Raw genomic sequence first — 20,430 nt, 5'->3', positions numbered from 1 at the left:
TTCTATGAGAAGTTTTGAAGTTTTCGTCTGATAAAGCCCAGCGAAACATTAAAAGCCCTACTTCTAAGGTCCTCCTTGGGGAGGGAGGGTTCTGAGAATATATTCTTGTGCAGCCACAGTCGTCTTTTCAAAAGGTCTGTTCACGTGTTCTTTGGGTTCAGGAGCCACAGGGGAAGTGTGGGGAGGTGTGTGTGGTCCAGCCTGCTCCCTTGAGCTGTGGCCCAGACAGTCCAGGGAGGATGCGCTGGTTCCGTGTGGGAGAGGCTGCGGAGGTGGGGCCAGGAGTCCAGGTGGGTGTATAGGTTCTGGGATGGCCACCGGAGAGAAGGCGGAGAGAGGTGCCGAGGCCCGGCGCGTGGCTCCAATTCCCCGGGCCGATGAGAGGCCTGGAGAGGGGCACGGGGACTTGTGCCTCTGCCACGCTGTCATGGACCCTGCTGTGGGTCTCCTGGGAAGGAAGGTGTGAGGGCCGGTGCAGGAATGGGGGCTGACGTCCTGGAGGCCTCAACCACGTTGGACCAGATCATCTCAGGGAGGGGTCTGGGGGCTGGAGTAGGACCTGAGACAGGCCTTGTCATGGGCCAGGTGGAGCGCTCAGCACCAGAACTTGGGGGTGCAGGTGGCACTGCCACTGCCGATGCGTGGGGCAGGCCACGGCCCACAGTGCGAACACCCAACACCGACCTCATGCCCTTGTTTCCAAATCAGAGGCCGGCGGTGCCTCGATCATCCCACCCGACAACGCCTCTGGTCCGAAGCACTCAGGGTCCCCCAGGCCCAGACTGGTTCCCTGTGTCCTGCCCAGTGCTCTCTGACCTGCCCCTGCCTCCCAGATGCTGACCACCCACACCACCAGCAGCCACCGGGACCCTCACAACAGGATGCTGGGAGCCCTCGAGCGGGGGCTCTGCCCTTTGGTTGCCTCTCCTTTCTGGCCAGCCTAGCTTTCTGCTCCCCTTCCCGACACTGGGGGCCCCCAGTGTCACCCCCTTCTCTCCTGGCCGTCCTATGCCTTTTCTCCCCTCCCAGACACGTACATCTGACTGTGTGTTGCCCAGGACAGCATTTCCGGGGTAGAAACCATGTCTTCCAGACTCTGCCTTTTGACGGAGAGCTTGGGTGTCGCTGACTTCAGAGTGACTGGAAACGCTGTTTCATAGTCAAGGTACATGGGAAGCTGCTGGGCCCGAGAGCAGCTGGTTTCCACTGCCAAAGGCCATTTCTCAGCGGTGGAGAGCTGACTGCAGGCCACTCTCAGAGCACTTGTCGTGGAAGCAGTGCCTGGCCCGCCCCCTCTGTGGCTGGACTGTAAAGTGCCCCTTACAACCCTGTTACTGAGCAGGGGTTCTCAGATGGCCCTTGCGGGCCCGTGGACAGAGGGTGGGTTGTGTGCCCCGCAGTCTGTGAGGCTTTGGTGTGGCCCGTGCTGACCTCTAGGATGGGCTGCAGCCGGTCATTGTTCCCGCGTCTGCATTCAGCTACCGTGGAGGGCTGTAAAGTTAAACGTGATGGTGTGAGCTCCTGGTCCAGTGTCTCATTTGGATACGGGTGCGGATGCCGAGAGTGCCTGCCTTCCCTTTTTATACACTTTGCTCTCAGAATCCCCTTCTGTAAACGCCAGGTAACAGAGACTCGCCAGGCCCAGCCTGGGCTCTGGGAGATGCTCTGAGCAGAGGCCTCTCCCACACATTGTCTGTTACAAGTAAACAAAAGCAAATGGTCCCAGAATCCACTCGGAATGAGCACTGGGATTGAAACCAGCTGCCGGCTCAGATCCTGATGTTCCATCTGCGGATACGAGAGCAGTGGGAATGGGCATGGTGGAAACTGTGTGTGGCCGGGCAGGAGTGAGTCACGCGGAAGCCGAGTGAGTCACGGGATGGGGAGGACAACTCGGGCCTGGCTTCTGGGCCAGGCTGTGGTCCGGGCCCCTGGCCAGGTGGCAGAGCTGGCTGGCCAGGCTGTCACTGCCTCTAGGGCCTGCCATGGGAGCTGGGGTTCCCTTGAGTCTGAATCCTGAAGGCTTCTGGGTCCCAGAACAAAATGCCAGTGGGCAACAGGGTTGGCACCGGGCCGAGTGGCCAGGCCCCGTGTGACTGAGGCTGCCTGGCAGCTGGGGCCTCAGTCACTATCCCCATTTATGTCCTGGAGACGGCTTTCTGGAACTTAGATGCTCATGGATGCGAGATGATCCATGGAGGGGTGGCTGCCCCAGGCTCCCCACACCACATGGGCAGCTATCAGTGGGTTCTGAGGGTACAGGCAGGAGCATGGAAGCCAGGAAGTGCTGTGGTATTTAAGAGCAAAGCCTCTGGACTCAAGCCGCTCTGAGTTCAAGTCCTGCCCCCGCTGCTCAGCATCCTCCTGACCCTGGGCAGTGTTATTGTTGACCCTCAGCTTTCTCAGCTGTAAAGCAGGGATAAGAGTAAGCGTCTCACTGGGTCTCTGCAGGATAAATGAGTTCAGCCTGTATCATAGGGCCAGGCACACACAGGATGCCAGATACATGTCGGCTGCTACAATTACTGTGTTAACTCCTGGACCCGCCACTCTCGTCTGTCTGTCGGCTTCACTGAGCCTCAGCTTCCATCTTTATAAAGTGGCACCAGCCACATAACAGGCACTCTGTGAACCTGACTTTGCCCCTCTCTTTGCTTGGAAGGGTTTTCGGTGTCATGTTTTAGGGGTGTCCCCTAATGGGGTCTGGTTGGGTCCCAGAGGGACTCCTGGAGTGCCGTCATGTGGCATTCTGGTTTTCGCATGTTCCCAAGGACGTGTTGGATGGATTGAGGTGGGAGCTATTCCCACCTGGCTCCTGTGGAGTGTCTGCCCCTTACTGGGGGCAATGCAGAGCCAGTGGGGAGCTCCACTTGCAGCCCCCGCTTCACAGGCCCAGGAAGGAGATGGGGGTGGGGAAAGAGGCGTTCACGCCAGCTGATGCCCAGGACACGGGGTTCTGAGCCCTGGTTGGCAGTCGTGGCTGATCCCGCTGACGGTCAATGTCGGGAGATTTTTGTTGGTGCCAATTCACTGCTGTTTTTCCTGTAAGGCTGGTTCCCCAGAGACCAAATTGCAGCTCAGCCAGTTGCTCAGGGGCCCAGAATCAGGGCAGAAGGAGCTGCTTCCTTTGCAATTTCCAAATGGACAGCCTGTGCAGCCCTGGCTCCTGGGCCCTCACATCCATTCCTCCTGTGCTTTGCTCCACTCTGGCTCACAGAGCCCAGGCTCCCTGTGCTGGCCCAGGGATTTCACAGACGGCTGACAGCCTCCCCACCCTGGCTGGGGCTGTGTCTCCTCTGAGTCCCCAGGTCCTGCTGCTCAGTGGCTCCCTGTCCAGATCTGCTAATATCAGCTCCCATGTTCCCTCCAGCCTCGTGGGGGAAGTGGACCATCTCTGGGCCTTTTTTTTTTTTCCTCCAGGCAGCTTCAGTCCCTCTGGTTCACAGCTGGACTCAGAGTGGATCCCCTCAGCCTGGTGGGACTCTGACCAACCTTGTCCTTCCAGGTCTTCCGGGTGCTGTGGTGGGCGGCAGCATTGAACTTGGGTTTGGAGCCCATGGGGTCAGTGGGACAAACACAGGCTTTGGAACCCAATAGAACCAGGGTCAGGCCTCAGTGCTGCCACTACAGCTCTGTGTCCTCTGCTGCTCACTCTAATCTCGGTGTTCTTGTCTGTGGTCGGGGCAGGTGATGGTGGCCTGGCTGCTGGGCCCCTGTCCCAGATCAGGTGCCCCACGAGTGCCCACAGCATCTGGAGAGAGAACCCCCCGCCTACCCTGCCCAGCCCCACTGCGGCCCCTCTGCTGCCTCCTGCACGACCATGCCCCACCGCTCACACCGGAGATGCTGAGGGCCGAAGGGCCAACATGTTGCCCAGTGCCAGCACCGTGTGGGCTGTGCCTCCCCGCGGGGACATCAGCACCCTGCTTGTCCCTGGCTGGGCTTTTGGTTTAAGCCTGTGTCACGTTCCCCAGCACCTTCCTGTCCACCACACACGTTTTTTTATGGGAGTTCCACCACTTTACTCACCCTGAGCCTTCCCTGTGTCTCGAATTAAACTCCCCCCCTTTGAGGCGATGACTCAGCCCCAGAGCTCAGAATCTGGAAACTTCTCGGCCTCCCACAAAGTATACCCTCACCACCCATCCCTGGGGAAGCTGTGACCCCAGCCGTGCCCGCGGGTCCTGCCCGCCTCCTGTGGACGTGTCAGTCCTGCAGGCCGATGGCCTCTGACCCAGGTCTCCCCGGAGTGCGCGCCCTGTCTTGACCAAGCCACCGTCTGCCCTGACCCACAGCTTGTCCGGCATCGGGGCAGAGTCAAGTCATTTCTCTCCTGGCTGTCCTCTGCGACAGCCGTGCAGGTGCTGAACCCAAGGCTGTCTCCTTTCAGTCTCAAACGTCAGACCAGCGCCAGCCTGAACCAGGAAGGGCTGCGGCCTCCTGCCCCACCCCCCAGACTCCTCAGGGACAGCCCAGCGACACACCCGCAGCCACACCCAGGGCTGCTTCTGGGACTAGGAAATGGAAACAGCTTTTTTTCCTTTTTTTTTAAACACTGAGCACATTTTTTTTCTTTCCTCCAAAGTGGTGGGGCCAGGACCACCAGCACCAACTCTAGGTCCTTCTGGCCTCAGTGCCTGCCCTTCCCTAGGACACATGCCTGGGGGTCACGGAGCCAGCTAGTTTAGCCTGCTGGCCACTGTGGCTGCCTGCAGCTGTTGGACTTGGCCCTGACCATCTATAGCACAGGTGGCAAACACAAGGCCCACAGGCCGACTCCAGCCTGGCACCTTGTTTCTACCCGGCAGCAGCACCGAGCTCCTTGCCCCTAGTTAAGGAGTAGTTAGGTTTATACTGTCCTAAAATTATATTCAGTTCTTTGAAGGCAACCGTGAGGCTGATGTGGCCCCCGGTGAAAGTGAGTTTGACACCCCTGCCCCACAGCAAGGGCAGCAAGCTCTAGCCCATGGGCCACCTTCAGCGAGCAGCCTGGGACTATAGAATGGTTCTTATATTTTTAGGAATGGTTTCTTACTCTTTTAAGAACAGGGTTGTAAAATCAAAGAAAAATATGCAACAGCGATTGTATGTAGCCTGCAAAGTCTAAAAGTATTTACTGTCCGACTCTTAACAAAAATAAGTGTGGCCTTCTTCTGATGCGAAAGGCTCCCTGGGCCATCTCCCCTGGAGGGCGCCTCAGCCTGCCTTAGATTAGAGGGGACCGTGGGGCTGGAAGCCATGATCTGAGCTGGCTGAGGAGGGGCTCTCTGGGGAGACAGGGGCCAGGCCCAGCTCAGGCACGGGCTTGTCCAGGCCCCCAGATCTCAGCCCACGACTTCAGAGGTCTCTCAGGAGCCCTGTGTTCAACACTCACCTTCTAAACCTGTGTGACAAAGCTGGCCTTTTTATTGGCTGTTAGGAGGCTTAGAGCAAGATTCTTACCCGGGTCCATGGGAGGGAGCCATGGTAGGATGTAGGGGCCCATGAACTTGGATGGGAAACTAACTACATCCTTACTGCTTCTGACCTTTAACTGTTAGCATTTCCTTCAATGACGTACGAGACGAAACCCAGACAAAGCGCAGTCTGGCTGTGGCTGCGTCACGTGTGTTTCTGGGTGGCCTTGCAGTTGCAGATTTCCTGAAATGTCATATGTGCCCGTCGCTGTTTCAAAATGAGTAGGCCTATTGTTAGATCTGGTGACTGAATGTGTTAATGAGGGCGCGTGGGGGTGGGGGGTCTCATGAATTCGATCTCCAGTATTTTGATAACTGTGTTTTCATATGATCGGTTTCCTCTGCCATCTTTTATGTTCTGTTCTTGGCAATTCAAGCCTTTATTCTGAGGCATCCACAGAAAAAGTTAAGAGCCCATCCCACTCCACTGAAAACCCCCACCTGGCTCCTAGCCCAGCCACCTGCGGCCCCCCTCGTGTTCAGTGTGCACTTGCTGTCCTGGAGCGTCTGGACGCAGGGGCGGCGCCGGTGTGTGCTGCCGCCACAGTCGAGGAACCAGGTCGAGCCAGGAGTGTGCACTTCATCCCGTGTTCTGCTGAGTTGGAAGGAAATGGTTTGGCAGAACAGGACGAGAAGTCCAGTCTCCCGAATTACCTGCAGCCTCTACCTGCAGCCTCTACCTGCAAACCAAGCCCACAGTTAGTTCAGTCCGTCAGCTGGGGCTGATCCATGGGTCTGAGGCCCCCCCAAGCCCCGCCGTCCCCGCTGGACCCCTGTGTTCTGATCATGTACCTTGGGGTCCCCACGCCACCACGTCTCCAGGCCCTGGGCATTTCCGGCTGGGAGGGTTGTCCCAGCCCTCGCCTACTTTTATTCCTTGGAGCTTCCCCACTGTTGGGTCGCTTCTGAAACCTGGGAGCCCCATCCTGCCTCTCCTCCTTGCTTTATAAAAACAAAAGGTGAGCTTTTGGAAGCCCATCAAGTCACACACTAGACAAGAGATTAAAGCTACAATGAACCAATTTAAACGCCTGCACATTCTAATGTGCTTTTCAAACGAAGCATTCACAGCCTGGGAGTGGCTGTGGGGAACATATTAAATTGTTAGGGAAAAAAACCGAAACAGCTCTGAAAGGAAAACAACACACTGGGAGACTGAGCTCTGAAGGGCGGGTGGGCTCAGGTCTCAGCGAAGGCCACTCTGAGTCACCTGCCCCCCTTGCTGCGGGCGTCCGTCTGTCCAGGCAGGTCCGCTGGCAGAGCCCGCCCAGGCAGGGCCCGGGGAGGGTGCCCAGGCTCCCGCTTAACGCGTGTGGAACAAGCAACGGATGACTGAGAAGAAAGTGCCAGAAAACAATCCAGCCAATGTGAGGAACTGCTTTGTTTGTTTTTAAAAAAGGATATGATTGCCCTTTCTGGAGAATTCACCAAGGACCTAAGAGGAAAAATAAGGAAACAGAAGAACTTCCAACTGCGGTTCCACCAACCACAGACAATTGTCCTTAACCACGTGGCCTCCCAGGACACCATGCCCACGAAAGAGAGGCCTGAAGTCGCGTGGGACGTGGCATCGGTCACTCTGCCCACACCCCTCCTCCAGCTCAGTCAAGTGAGCACTTCAATGGCAAGACCTCTCGGCCTTTTCCTACGAGCATAGTTGTTGCTTGGTTTGCTTTTATTAGCTGCAGAGTTGTGACAACTAAATATACAGTTTTGTCTCATTGTTTGGTGTTATCATTATATTCTAAGAATTCTCCATCACAAATTCGTTTTAAGCATACTCTTGTTGGATGCAGAACACTTTGAAGTGTAAAGAACTTAATTTACTAAAGTAATGCCCAATATTGGGCATCTGGACTGTTTCTAGTTTTTTGTTTGTTTTTTGGTGCATTAAACTTTATACCAATTTTAGGCTATTTCAACATTTGCAGAGGGCTTACCCTGTGCAAGGCATTGTGGGAGATGGGAGGATAAGCTAGGCACAGTCCTTCACGTAAGATGCAGATATAAATAACTTTAATCCGAAGTAGCTTAGAGTTCCCACAGACAGACAAGGAGGACTGGCACGCAGCAGAGTTTTGCCTGGGCTCAGAGGGGTTTGAGACAGTGACAGGAGACCGTCGGAGACTTTGCCTGCACAGCTGGAAGGTAAGGGTGAGGGAGGATGGGCTGGTGGCCGAGGGCTGCTTTAGCGGGGAGACCTACACCAGCAATCAGGTCTCCTGAGGCAGGCGGCGCAAGTGGGTCTCATCTGAGGCGCTAAGTCAGCTGATGGTCATTGCTCAGTGGAAGCCATGTCTGCTGTGGACCCTCCGTTGGTGGACAAGTAGCGACAAGACACCTGGCTAACCTGCCCTCCCCCAGCCTGAGATGTTAATTTCAGGCCAGTTTCAGGGGCCGGTGTCAGCTTAGCTGATGCCAAAAATTGTGTTTCTCAGGGTGAGGCTTTTGATTCATTCAGATCAGATTCCTTATCCATCACTGACATCGCGGGCATGTGTGTTTCAGGATCCTCTGTGGGATGGGCTTCAACCCAAAGAGACAGGAAGGTGCCCCTGCGTCCCAGGGCAGGGTGAGCACAGAGCAGGGAAGCAGAGAGGCCAAAGAGAATCTTTTCCAACCCAGCCCTCTGGGCCCGCAGTCAGGGCTCAGCCACAGGGAGTCCAGGCCCAGTTTCCTTTCCTGCTGTTTCCAGTCCTCTGGCCCTTTGACAAATACGATCACCCCTGACTGTGTCACCCCGTCCAAGCACAGGGGTCAGGGGTGGACTGGTCCACAGTGTCAGCCTCCTGCCACCCCATCAGCTTGCCCTGGGGCTCCCACACTTTTGCCCATCTGCCTGGTCTCACGGGGTCCTGCCTTCAGCCCCCACAGGTGCCATGACTCAGCAGCCCCAGGATGGCTTCGACAGGAGCGTGGAGGATGCCCAGGAGTGGATGAAGGCCGTGCAGGATCGGCTGCAGGTCAACGACAACACCCAGGGGCCCCGCGCTGCCCTGGAGGCCAGGCTGCAGGAGACCGAGGTACGCAGCGCCACAGCCCCGATGGCCCGTGGCCTTGGCGGGGTCCCTCCCTCTCAGGTCTCAGGTTTCCAGCCTGGACCAGTGTGCCTCAAACTCTGATGTGTTTGAATGTCGTGAGGATGCTGGTTTAAGTGCAGATTCCAATCCCAGAGGTCAGGGCGGGCCCAAGACGGGGCATTTCTAACGTGCTCCAGGTGATGCCGCTGCTTCCAGTCCTTGGACCGCACTTTCACAGTAAGGGTCTAGGGACCGCCCTCTGGCCCTGCCATCCTGGCAGGGGCCCCGTGCAGCCAGGTGGGGCCCCAGCCCAGCTGGTCCAGGCCTGGTTTCCCGCCCCCTTCCCTGCTTCCCTGTAGCCAGATCTGGGTTGGCCCAGGTTGGCCTCAGGAGAATGGGGAGGGGGCTGTGCCCAGTGAGGAGTGACCCCTTTGGCTTCTCCAGGGCCGGGACCCAGGCTTACTCCCCACCCGGCACAAAGTAGGGCTCGATGCATGTGGAGCTACACTGACCAGAAGTGCAGGTGCCCAGTGCCCGGCCCAGTGTCATTGTGGGAAAGAGCACTGGACTAATAGAGAGCTGGGTGATAAACTCCGTGCTGATGCTAGTGCTGTGTGACCTTGGCCAAGACCCTGTCTGTCTCTGGGCCTCAGTTTCCCATCTGTGAGCAAAGCAGTGGGTTTGCACGTCTCTCAGGCTACATCTATTGGGATATTCCATGATTATAATTTATCACCTAGCAATGGTTGCTTTTAAGGGGAGGCTTACCTTCTCCTGCACAAGCTGATCCCCTCACCAGGCTAGCCGTGGTGCTGACCACACACTGGGGTGGGGGTCTGTCCACGAACAATGCCTGGTGTACTGGGTATGCTGATTAGAGCCCTGGCCAGCTGACCGTCATGGCAGAAAGGAGGGGGTGACCCCTCTTGAGTGACCCAATCAGAGGCTTCCCAATAGGATGATGAAGTGAGCAAAGAATCTAGGGCAGGCGGGGAGTCAGGAGGAGGTCATGTCCCTTGGACTTTGCTGCAGAGGCTTAAATGGGGAGAAGTTAGGTTAGGACATGAGGGGCTGGGGGGGAAGGGGTGGTCCTGGCAGAGGGAGCAGCGTAAGGAAGGCACGTGGAGGTGGGAACAGCATGGGGCACATGCTGGAGGGTGACAGCCTAAAACACCAAGCCAGGGAGCAGGACCCTGTCCTGTAACGGGGCAGTGGCCTGGAAGGTTGGGAGGCAGGCGTTGAAGGGGCGGGGCAAGCCTGGAGGTGGAGAGGAGCCGGCAGTCCAGGCCCCTTCCCTGGTTGGACTGGTCACCATTGCTGTCACCAGTAGGCACTTACCAAGCATTTATTCCACCCAGGGGCAGGGGAGCTGGCGCTCGCCGAACACCGCTATCGGCTTTCATGGTTCATTCCACGAAAGCCTGTGAGTGGTTTTACTGCCCCCGCTTTTCAGTAGTGAAATGGACTCCTAGACACAGTGACGGGCCAAAGTGCAAGGGATTGATCTAGGGAAGACTTGAGCCCAGGGCTGAGTTCAGAATGTCACTGGCCATCCCCATGCGGGGACCTGAGCTGGAGGCGGCTGAGGCATGCCCAGCTCTCGGGTTCCCAGGATAACTGGAGACAGGTGTGCACACAGCCCAGGTGGCCACGCCAGCACAGATGAGGAACATCATAGAGGGGATCTCATGATGTTACTGTCCTCCTCTAAAACCCTCCGTGGCTCCCCATGGCCCACCAAAGAAACACCAAACCTCACGCAGCATCCGAAGTCATTCACTGTTGGCACAGCCCTGTCCCCAGCCTCACTCCCCATCCCCACCCCTAAAATCCCGCCTTCCGAGTGCACACGTCCTCCTATTGGCAGAAAACCTCCTAGATTTTCTATCACGGAGCCTCTGCCTGTGCTGTCGCCTCTACTTGGAGCGCCCTTTCAGTTGGGTCCGGGTGGGCCTGTGAAATGAAATGCTCCCTTGTCCACGAGTCTCTCCTGACCCCCTCGAGCCCAGCTCCCCGCACCCTGTGTCCGGAAATGCCGCCGCCCTGCGTGTGCACTCGCTGTCCTAGGGCGTGCATCCCTGTGGAACTGGCACCCCGTGCAGGCAGGTCAGTCCCCCTGGTTGGTGGGTCCGACTTGGGCGAGGGCAGGGGTGGTCCTTAGGAAGAGCCACGGGTACGGCCAGGGTGAGTGGGCCCTGGAAGCTGGAGGGAGCACTTCTCTCACGTGAGCCTGCAGGAACTTGACCTTGAGCCTGCGAGAGCGCGCCGCTGTGCTCCCCTGTGGGGCTCAGCACACTTATTTTCTGCATGCTCTGCCATTCCAAAAACAATTTTGCGATAAGAAAACGTTGCGTTCCTGTCAGCTAGGGCCTTCTTCGCCTCCTCAGTCTGGGGACCTCACCCTGGGGTCCGGGGTCTCCCTTGTCATCCCTCTATCAGGTCAGTGACGCACATCCTGAGTGATCAGGGTGCGAATTTTCATCCAGCTCTGATGCTGTGTGGTCGGGAGCGAGTTTGCACCCTCCCACAACCTCATTTTCCATCAATAAAAGGGGGGAAGAACCCCCTCACCCCTCGTATGCTGAGGATCCAGGACCCGCAGGAAGTGGCACTCACACCAGTCTCCTCTCACCTGTAAGGGGAGACTACACTCACAGAGGTTGGGAGCCCCAGTCTGGGGCCACAGGCCCGGGCTTGAATCCCCCCTGTGGCCATGGCACCTTGGCATCTTGGTGGAGTTTCCAAACTCTGGAGCCTCACCTTGCTCCCTCTGAAGGAAGGTGAGAGTCCCCACCTCGCAGGAGGGAGGGAGGATCGAGAGGAGGGATTTACTGGTGAGCTTGGCACTGCACAGGGCACGCTGGCAGAGCCGGCCCAACGAAGGGGGTTGTTTCTGGTGGCTCTGATGCAGGACGCAGGCACGCCCTGTCCCTGCCCTGAGCCCCGAGCCCCCAGCCTCAGGAGCTGCTCTCCTAAGTCCTAGCCCCCCAGATCTTCGTCCTCTGATTCTTAGTTTCCATGGTCCCGCACTTGGGGACCAGCCACAGCTAGGCTCCCTCCTAACTAGATTCTGGTCCCCTCTGTGGCCAGGGGCGTGCCAGCATTTCCTGGGGCCTGGCTTCCGCAAGCCAGACACACTGTCCCTAAACACGCCGTGCTTCCGGTTTGCTCAGCCACCATCTCAATGTCTATACTTTACTAGGCTCGGTGCCAGTGCCACCTACTCAGGAAGCCCTCTGGGATTTCCCCACAACCCTCCTCAGAGCTCCAGTCACCCTCTGTGGTCTCATGGCTCTTCCACAGTCACCTGTGCTCCCTTCTGCAGCCCCCACCACGGCCTGCAAGCACCCAGCTATGCCTGCTCCTCCTGGAGTCCAGTGTCCAGCACAGGGCCCAGCACTGTGCCCAGCTGGTCTTGCTGCCTTGAGGGAAGCGCTGACTAACCCTATCCCTCCAGCTTTCCTGGTCTCCTGCTTCTCCCCCTAGAGGTGCTCCCTCCATCCGCCCACCACGTGACTGTTGTCTTCACCGGCTCCTTCAAGAAGGCACCGCATTATCGCTGCCACTCAGATGCCCTCCCAGCCAGCTGGCCTCCCTTGCCACATGGTCCTGGATGGCGTCCCTGCTTATGTGATGGCCTATAAAGGAGCTTTGCAGTGGCTAGTCCCCAGAGCAGCGAGGGAGGGCAGGGCCTGCTGCTCAGCAGTTGACTCCCCCAGCCCAGCCACAGCTGCTGGCGTGGTGTTTCGGGGCAGGTGTTCTGCCTGCCTTGGGGACTGGCTGGCACAAGTCCCCACAGAGGGCAGAGGGCAGTGGGTCGTGGTCTCCCATGCCTCTCAGTCCAGCCTGTGCCTCTCTGACCAGGAATCAGGAGGGCAAAGTCCAGAAGCCTGGAGGAGGTCACACGATTGGGCCACTGGGCCTTGGGGGGAGGGCCATTGCCCTCACAGGGACTTTCTGGGCCTGGCTGGCTCCTTCTGGGTGTGGCAGAGAGAGAGCGAACTTTTCGGAAGCTGTTGGCTCCCCTGGTTTATGGAGCTGGATTCTGCCCCAGCTTATACTGGGCCGCATGTGGATGGAGGCTCTCGGACTGCCGCTGAGGGTCGTTCTGCAGAGCTCAGGGCTTCTGTGAGCCCCCAGCGCCCTCTCTTGTAAAACCGGAATGCCCGTGGTGCCCATCCTGCCTGCCTGCTCGGGCGGTGGGCATGCAGCATGCCCACACCTCAGTGTCAGCAATATCAGGCCCTTACTTGTTACGATTTCTAATCCAGTTAAATCTCACTGGAGGGCAAGAAATTCATCCTCGGCCACAGGGTGGGACCCCTGCTCCTGAGTGGTGTGAAATGATCTGGGCAGGGGGTGGGTAACATTTCTCAGTCTAGAACACTCCGCGGTGGTCTTTGGACCTTTAGTCCACACCAGTCACAGTGGTGCCTTTGTCGTCCACATTGCCACTGGCTGCTGATGGGACTCAGGTCTCTGATGGGTGCTTGCTGCAGCTGTGACCCCGGGGGCCCTGCCCCATCCTGCTGCCTGGCCACCCACCCCGAAACCCAAACAAATCTGCTTCTCCTGTCTTGGGGCATCTCCCCGGTCTTCACGCTACCCGCTCTGGCTCCATCGCCCACTCACAGCTCAGAGACCGCCTTAGAGAGGAGCTCACTCAGCTTCACTCTTTGGTAAGACACGTAGAAGGGGATGTCCCTCCGAACTGTCTGTCATCATCGTCATCGTCGTTCACCGTCCTCACAGGAAGTGACAAAAGGGATTTGGGGCCACCGCCTGTTCGCACAGACTGGGGGAGGGTCTACCTGATTGGGTTTTAATTAATAGTATTTGTAAAAATTAATACTACACCGCCATGAGGTGGACAGAGCAGCCATCGTTCTCACTATCTCAGGGTGAGAAGGGGAGGCCCAGAGTGGTCGAGTGACCTGCCTGGGGCCACACAGCTCTCCGAGGGGCAGCATTTGACATGGCAGGGGCCTCTCCCCTACCTGACCCACAGAGGAGGGTCTGACAGCCAGCCCACTGGGGACATCTGATTGTGAAGGTGACTGCCAAGCCTCACACCCAGGCGGGGGTGGGAGTTTCTCCCAGGCACCCCCGGGGTGGGACCGTTACCTGCAGTGTGGGGGCCGGGAGCACTTGAACACTGTGCCGGCTGGTAGGTACAGCCCAGGAACGGGAATCCAGCTGCATTTTGACCACAGAGACCAAGCTTCTGTTGCCAGAGAACTGGAGCAATCCCAGTCAATGATGACAATGACTGCCTCACAGTTCTCAGGGGGGGGTTGCAAGGCTGCAGGTCATCCTGGACCTGTCACCCTTCACTGGAGCCCGATGTCCCCCAGGACCGGGCACACCTTAGAGTTCCTGTCTGGTCAGTGGCAGGAGCAGCCGAGGGGGGGCGAGGTGTTGCTGCAAACTGCCACCTCAGAGGTAATTCTGGGGCTTTGGCTGAGGTCGTAGGTCAGTCCCGCTGCCTGCATAGACCCGAGAGGCAGACTCACACAGCCCCACACTGTGATGCCTGCTTCATGTGCATTTTCTCGGCGCGCTCTGAAATAAGAATTTGAGAGCTAAGTGCTCTTAACACCCCCACTTTACAGGTGCTAAAACCAAGCCAAGGGAGATGATGAAATGTGTCTGAGTTCACACAGCTCATAACGGGCCGCATGGGGAAGGGAGGGGCCTCCAATAATCAGACAGCTGTGGCCCTTCCACGCTGAACCATCGCTCCTGTCTCCCACCCTCAGAGCCATTAGCAGGATGTCACGGTCACAGGAGAAGGGCAGTCCAAGTCCTGGCTCCTCCCACCCTGCCCTGTCTGTTGCTCGGCCCACTTGCACTTTGTCTGATCCCTGGAAACTGACTTCTGTGCCCACGACAGAAAATATGCCAACTGGAGCCCGAGGGGCGCCTGAAGGTGGCCCTGGTGCTGCAGGCGGCCGAAGCACTGCTGGCATGCTGCCCCGAGGACCAGAAGCCCGAGATCCTGGTCCAGCTACGGGACATCAAGGCCCAGTGGGAGGAGACAGTCACCTACATGACTCACTGTCACAGGTAGGGCTGCCGGGGACCTTGCCAGGCCTTTGTCTGCAGCTGCCCCTGCCCCTGCCGGCCCACCACCACGCTGGCCTAGCGCCTCTGCCCAGGGCACGCTTCTCCAGTGCTGGGATTTCTGGGGACAGGATGTTCCCTCAGGATTTCTGCCAGCTCGGCCTGCCTCTCTCTAATTACAGTCAAGCTTAATGATGATAATAGACTGTGGGAGCCCATCTTGTTTTGCCAACAATTAATTCTGGGTGGACTCGCCATGTGCACGTCCGTCAGCAGATGGGAGAGTGGCCCTGGAGAAGGAAGGCCTGTTCCTTGCAAGCTCTTCAGCCCAGATTCTCTGCTTGCGCCGGGAGCCAGGTGGGGCAGGATGGGGGTTAGACCGAGGGGGCCTCTTGCTTGGACGCCTGCTTGCTATATGGCTGTGGGAAAGTTACTTGACCTCTCTGAGCCTCGGGCGCCTCATCCAGACAACAGGTGTAATCAAATGTCCCGCAAAGGCTGTTAGGAGGATGGAAGGGGGGGATAGCCAAAGTGAAGAGCAAGGCGCACAGTAGGCCCTCAGTAAACAGGAGTAGCCAGCGCCCTCCCCGGAGTGGTGAGCGGGCTGGGGGCTTTGCACAGTGCTTTTGCTTTGTAAGCCTTTTCACTTGGAATTCCAAAGTGGCTTGATGTGGCTGGACAGATCGGGTCACGTCCGCATTACAGATGGGGAAACTGAGGCGAGCGAGGAGGCAGGGTTGCACAGTGAGTTCATGGCACCCCTTGACTGCACACACAGGCCCTCAGCCCTCCATCCCCACGGAGTGGCGAGAAGCCTGCAGACAGTAGTGTCCTCTGCAATTATCGGACACACTCCGGCGGCACCGCTGGTGTCTGTTAGCAGGCATGCCGTGGTAAGAGTCTGGGTGTCTGCACCCAGCCCCGCCACTGGAGCGGGATGACTGGGGGCCCCTGCACACCGACAGTGGGAGTATTTGGGATGCTGGTGGCTAAGGCTCCATAAGCTACATCCGCAAAGCTGGTGGTTCTAGAGCAGGTCTGGAATCAGAGACACCCTGATCCTTGGCCCCTAACCCCCTCCACGAGCCTGTCTCCCAGACATGGGGTCTTGTCCAGCAGGACCAAGGTAGGGCCCAGAATCCACAGTGTCGGTGAGCTGCCCAGGTGACTCTAAGGCCCAGAGAAGGCACCCTCATGTTCCCCTCCTACAGCCCCATAGCGCCAGGAGCCAGGCTGGCGGCTTGCTCAGAGCCCCGTGGTCTCAGGCCACTGTGGTCTCTGTGCCCACAGCCGCATCGAGTGGGTGTGGCTGCACTGGAGTGAATACCTTCTGGCCAGAGACGAGTTCTACCGCTGGTTCCAGAAGATGACGGTGGTGCTGGAGCCCCCTGTGGAGCTGCAGCTGGGCCTCAAGGAGAAGCAGTGGCAGCTGAGCCACTCCCAGGTGCTGCTGCACAATGTGGACAGCCAGGCTGTGCTCCTGGACCGGCTGCTGGAGGAGGCGGCCTCGCTGTTCAACAGGATCGGGGACCCCAGCGTGGACGAGGACGCCCAGAAAAGGATGAAGGCCGAGTACGATGCTGTGAAGGCCAAAGCCCAGGTGGGTGAGGGCAGTGGGCGTTCACCATGCAGCCATTTTCCCACCTCATCTAGCCATCCAGCTGCCCACTTGCTAACTAACCATCTCTCCGTCCATCTACTCACCATCTACTATCTGCCCACCCAACACCCACCTACCAACACTCACCCATCTGTCCACCCTCCTAGCCACTCACCATTTATGTCCCCGCTAGAGTACCGAGTCTCCCATTCACCACCCACCCATTTACCACCTCACCTGCTCACCTGCCCAGCCATCCGTCCAACTGCTCACCCTCCTATCCGTCTGTTTGCTCTCTACTCACCCACCTCCCTCCCCACCAACCTAACTAATCTCCTATTTGTCTAGAAAACCGCTTAGTCACCCACCCAGCCATCCAGCTACTCACGCACCCACTCATCAACTCGCCCACCTCTTCACCCACCCACCATCAACTACCGCTGTTTACCCCTTCACACACCTGCCCACTCACTCACTATCTGTCACCCATCTCTTCCTCTACCCACTCACTACCTAACTACCCACTCATCAGTTGCCCATCTACCCACCCACCCACCCCTCAACCCATATCTGCCATTTACACACCCAGTGTCACTCCATGGTCTGAACACAGGTGGGTGCCGGTGCACATGGGGTTGACATGCTGACCGATGGACTAAGGCTTGCTTTCAGCTGGCTCTCCTCCCTCCTCTCCCTCCCTTTTTCTCTTCCCTCCTCCTACCCTTTAGCCTCTCCTCTCTGCCCTCTCTTTCCCTGTCCTCATCCCTGTGCCCATCCCTGTCCCTGTTCCCTCTCCTCATTCTTGTTTTGATTTTTACACAGCCCATTGAGTTATTAAGTTCAATCACTATTCTATTATTTTAGAAATTCTATTTGGTTCTTTTATATGTCCACCATTCTTCTTTGCAACGTGAGGGTCTCTTTTCCCTCACATCGTGCGCCCGTCCCAGATGTGGGGTGTGTCTGGAATCATTCTAAGCTTACGTGTCTCACAGTCTCCATCAGAGGTGGCAGGTGGGCAGGGGCCAGGGCCCTCTGACGTTAGATTCAAACTGTCCTGTGTGAGTGGGCATTTTGCTGTGAGATTCCAGAGGGGGTCAAACGTTTTTACTGCCCTTGGCAAGAGAGTGGGCTCCCAACCCCGAGGTTCTCATGGGTAAAATGGGATCAATATCCCGGGCACACCCCAGCCGCCCTGCCTCCACCCTGGGCCAAAGGAAAACGGATGGTTAACCCTGCTGTCCCATCGTCCCTGAAGACTTGTGGTGGCCCAGATGCCTCCTGGTCCCCTGTTCTGAACATGTGATGCAGGGTCACCTGGCCTGAAAGGTTCTCTCAGGCAGGTGAGAAAGCGCCCCTCCCCCCTGGCAGGCAGCCAAAATCTCCCCCAAGGACAAGATTGGGGCTGTGGAAGGACCCCCAGAGGCCCTGGCCTGTTCTCCAGGTGGAGAAGGCCCCTGGGGTGTTGGCTTCATCTTCTCGGGTGCCTGTCACGGAAATCATAGACCAGTGGCTCCAGCCACAGAAATTCACTCCTCACAGTCCGGGGGCTGGAAGCCCAATATCAGGGTGCCTGTGCCTTTGGTTTCTGGTGGGGGGCCACTCCTGGCGTGCAGACGGCTGCTTTCTCATTGTGTCCTCCTGTGGCAGAGAGCGCAAGGGACAGCAAGCTCTCTGGTGTCTCTTCTTATATGGGGACCCCACCCTCAGGACCTCATGGCCCCCCAAACAGCCCTCCTGGGCCCCTCTCCAAATACCACCACGTCAGGGGCTGCACTTCAACACGGGGACCTGGCAGGGGGACCCCATTCAGTTCGCAGCAGACGCTGTTTGTGCTAACACTTGTCTTTCGCCAATGAGCCCACTTCAGCAGAGCTCACACTCGGGAACAGGCAATTAATTCCGCCTCTGTATATCCATTTCTGACTTCCAGCATGCTAGTTAGCAAAGCCTCTGGTGTCAGCGGGGCCAGGACCGCAGAAGCACCGCGGGTGCCACCCCTGGGCTGGTGGCTTTTGTGACCACCCTCTAGGAAAAATTCTTCATTAAAATGCCTGGCCCAGCCACGGGGCGAGCACCCTGTCAACTGCAAGCACTTGGAAATGAAGAAGAAACGAAGCAGGCTGGTAGCCGGTACGGTCTTGCTTGTTTATTTTGTTGGAGCGTTTTTAATCCAGCGATTCCATTTTCTGAAGGGCCAGGGGCTTAGTAGCGCCCGCCATCCCCCTGCTTCCCGCCCTTGTGGAGGCGCGAGTGTCCGGCATCTGGCAGTGAATCAGAGTGGCCCGTGCAGCCTGCGCAGAGGGTAGGTCCACGGCGCCTGTGTCAGCGGGCTGGGTTTTGACATCCCTGACAGCTCTTCTGGCCACAGACGGCTTAATTGTTTGGTCTAACGAGAGAAGGTTGAGCACTCTCCCATTTGTCACCCCTGTCATCTGCTGCGTGGCCTCGGCGGCGGCAGCAGCTGAACTGGCTGAACTGTGCTCTGCGATCCCTCTGCCTGGCACGGAGCTCGCTTGGACGGCTGCCCCGCTCGGCTGCGGTCCTGTCTGGGCTCTCACCGAGGCCTTTATTTACTCTGCGTTTGCCCGGGTTGCCAGCACCTCATCGCTCACACGCTCGCACAGCCGCCGGCCAGCACGTTCGTTCATTGCAGAGGCTGCTTCGCGACGACATTTACAACCATCAGGCAGCCGGGGCCAGAGTTTACTCTCTGCTCGCTGCTCCCAGCCCTCTCTGGTTCATAAATGAGCCTTGCCTGTGGGTGGGGAAGCGCTGGTGGACCCAGGCGATCCTGCAGGAAGGGCAAGGTGAAAGAGCCGGTCACCATCCCATTGAAACAGCAGTTTTTCATCTGCCTGGACGTCCATGAGTGGGAGGCTTCTCAGCTCCTCACGGAAGGGCTTGGCCGGGTGCCTCGCTTTCCCCATCTCCAAAGTGGGATTATTTTCTCCTACTTGCCATGGTTGTAGTGAAGATTTAAATGAATAAGTTAGTATTTCTAGATTTGATGAGGAGCTTCTCAAAGGGAGGGGCAGGCATACACAGAGAGCAGGGTGGTGTTGGAATCTGTGCCTGTCCACTCTTCCCAGCTGGGGACTTTGGACTTCGTTTTGTACATGCTCCGAGGCCCCCTGGCTCCACGGCTGCCAGCTGAGGTCCGCACACGGACCGCGTCCAGCCCACCTCTCGATTTTGCATGGCCTGTGAGCCGAGCGTGGTTTTTATGACTTTGAATGATTGCACGGAAATTACGAACCAGAATATTCCATGACATGCAAAGATGTGGAATTCAAGTTGGAGTGTCCACCTATCTGTTGTATTAGAAAACACCCAGGTCTGGGGTGTTTGCCTGTGCTGCCTGTGTGCCCCCCGGGGCAGGAGCAGGGCCTCGGAGGCGGAGCAGCTGCCACCGAAACCACAGGTCGGGGAAAGCCGATCTGGCTGCAGGTGGCCAGCCTCCAGTCCAGAGCCCTGCCTGGCAGTCTGACACCAGCCATTTAAGTCCTGTGTCTAAGGCCCTGTGAGAGTTTTGTGACCCCCCCAGCATCGACTTGGACATTTGCATAATGGGAGGGTTTTGTGATTGTGGTGAAGATTAAGATCGTGCTTGTCAAGTTCTAGGCCTGTAGCCAGTGCTTGTTAGATGGAAATCCCCTCTGTCCCTTTCCTTGACTCTCCTTGAAACATCCCCCACCCACTCCAGTCCCCCACTCACCCCTCCCCGCTGGCAGACACTCGTGTGTGTTCTTCCTGCCGTTCAGGAGGCATCTGCAGAGCCTGCCCTGAGTGGCTCTGGGAGATGGATCAATGAGGCGCAGCCTGCCCGTAGGGAGCTCTTGAGTCCCCCAGCGGAAGCACAACACAGGGGAGGCCCTTTATTTAGCCTGGGGCAGCGGGCACTTTGTCAGAAAAGGAGGGTGCTGGAGGGCAGTGCTCCCAGAGCACAGGGGACAGCAGGTGACAGTAAACAATGGCTCTCCATGCATGCTTCAGCGCTCACCAGGCTGCCCGCCGCTGTTCTTGGGTTAGGTGAGCTCCGACCCATTCAGTCCCAGCACAGCCCAGCGGGGCGGGCACTGTAGTTCACCGCTCTTTACAGGTGGAGAGGCTCGGGCACAGAGGGCCGATCCCATGCCCGGGGCAGGCCATGGTTCGAGTCATGGGCAGTAGGCCCAGAGCCCAGGGTCTGGACCGCCAGCCCCCCTGTGCCCAGTCATGGCATCTGCCCTTGACCTACAGAATGTGCCACTTAGACCTGAGCCTGGGGGCAGTGAGGAGCCCTGGAGGG

At 57.7% G+C, this 20,430-nt stretch overlaps 1 protein-coding gene across 2 annotated transcripts in view; it reads left to right on the top strand.

Annotated features, from left to right (window-relative positions):
• SYNE3 (spectrin repeat containing nuclear envelope family member 3) overlaps positions 1-20,430 on the top strand; it is a 75,303-nt gene that overhangs the window by 20,961 nt on the left and 33,912 nt on the right. Inside the window, exons 1-4 of one of the 2 annotated variants that reach the window (XM_053927807.1) lie at positions 7,504-7,604; positions 8,322-8,479; positions 14,370-14,542; positions 15,830-16,139. In XM_053927807.1, coding sequence (XP_053783782.1) covers positions 8,336-8,479; positions 14,370-14,542; positions 15,830-16,139 — 627 coding nt within the window. In that variant the 5' untranslated portion in view covers positions 7,504-7,604; positions 8,322-8,335. Of the gene's footprint in view, positions 1-7,503; positions 7,605-8,321; positions 8,480-14,369; positions 14,543-15,829; positions 16,140-20,430 lie in introns of those variants that run through there. The other variant, XM_053927809.1, reaches the window with a different exon arrangement.

This window comes from Desmodus rotundus, chromosome 7 (genome assembly GCF_022682495.2).
Source record: "Desmodus rotundus isolate HL8 chromosome 7, HLdesRot8A.1, whole genome shotgun sequence".
In the NCBI taxonomy this organism is placed as follows: Eukaryota; Metazoa; Chordata; class Mammalia; order Chiroptera; family Phyllostomidae; genus Desmodus; species Desmodus rotundus.
The sequence above is the reverse complement of the archived record's forward strand: the minus strand, read 5'-3'. Positions and strand labels throughout refer to the sequence as shown.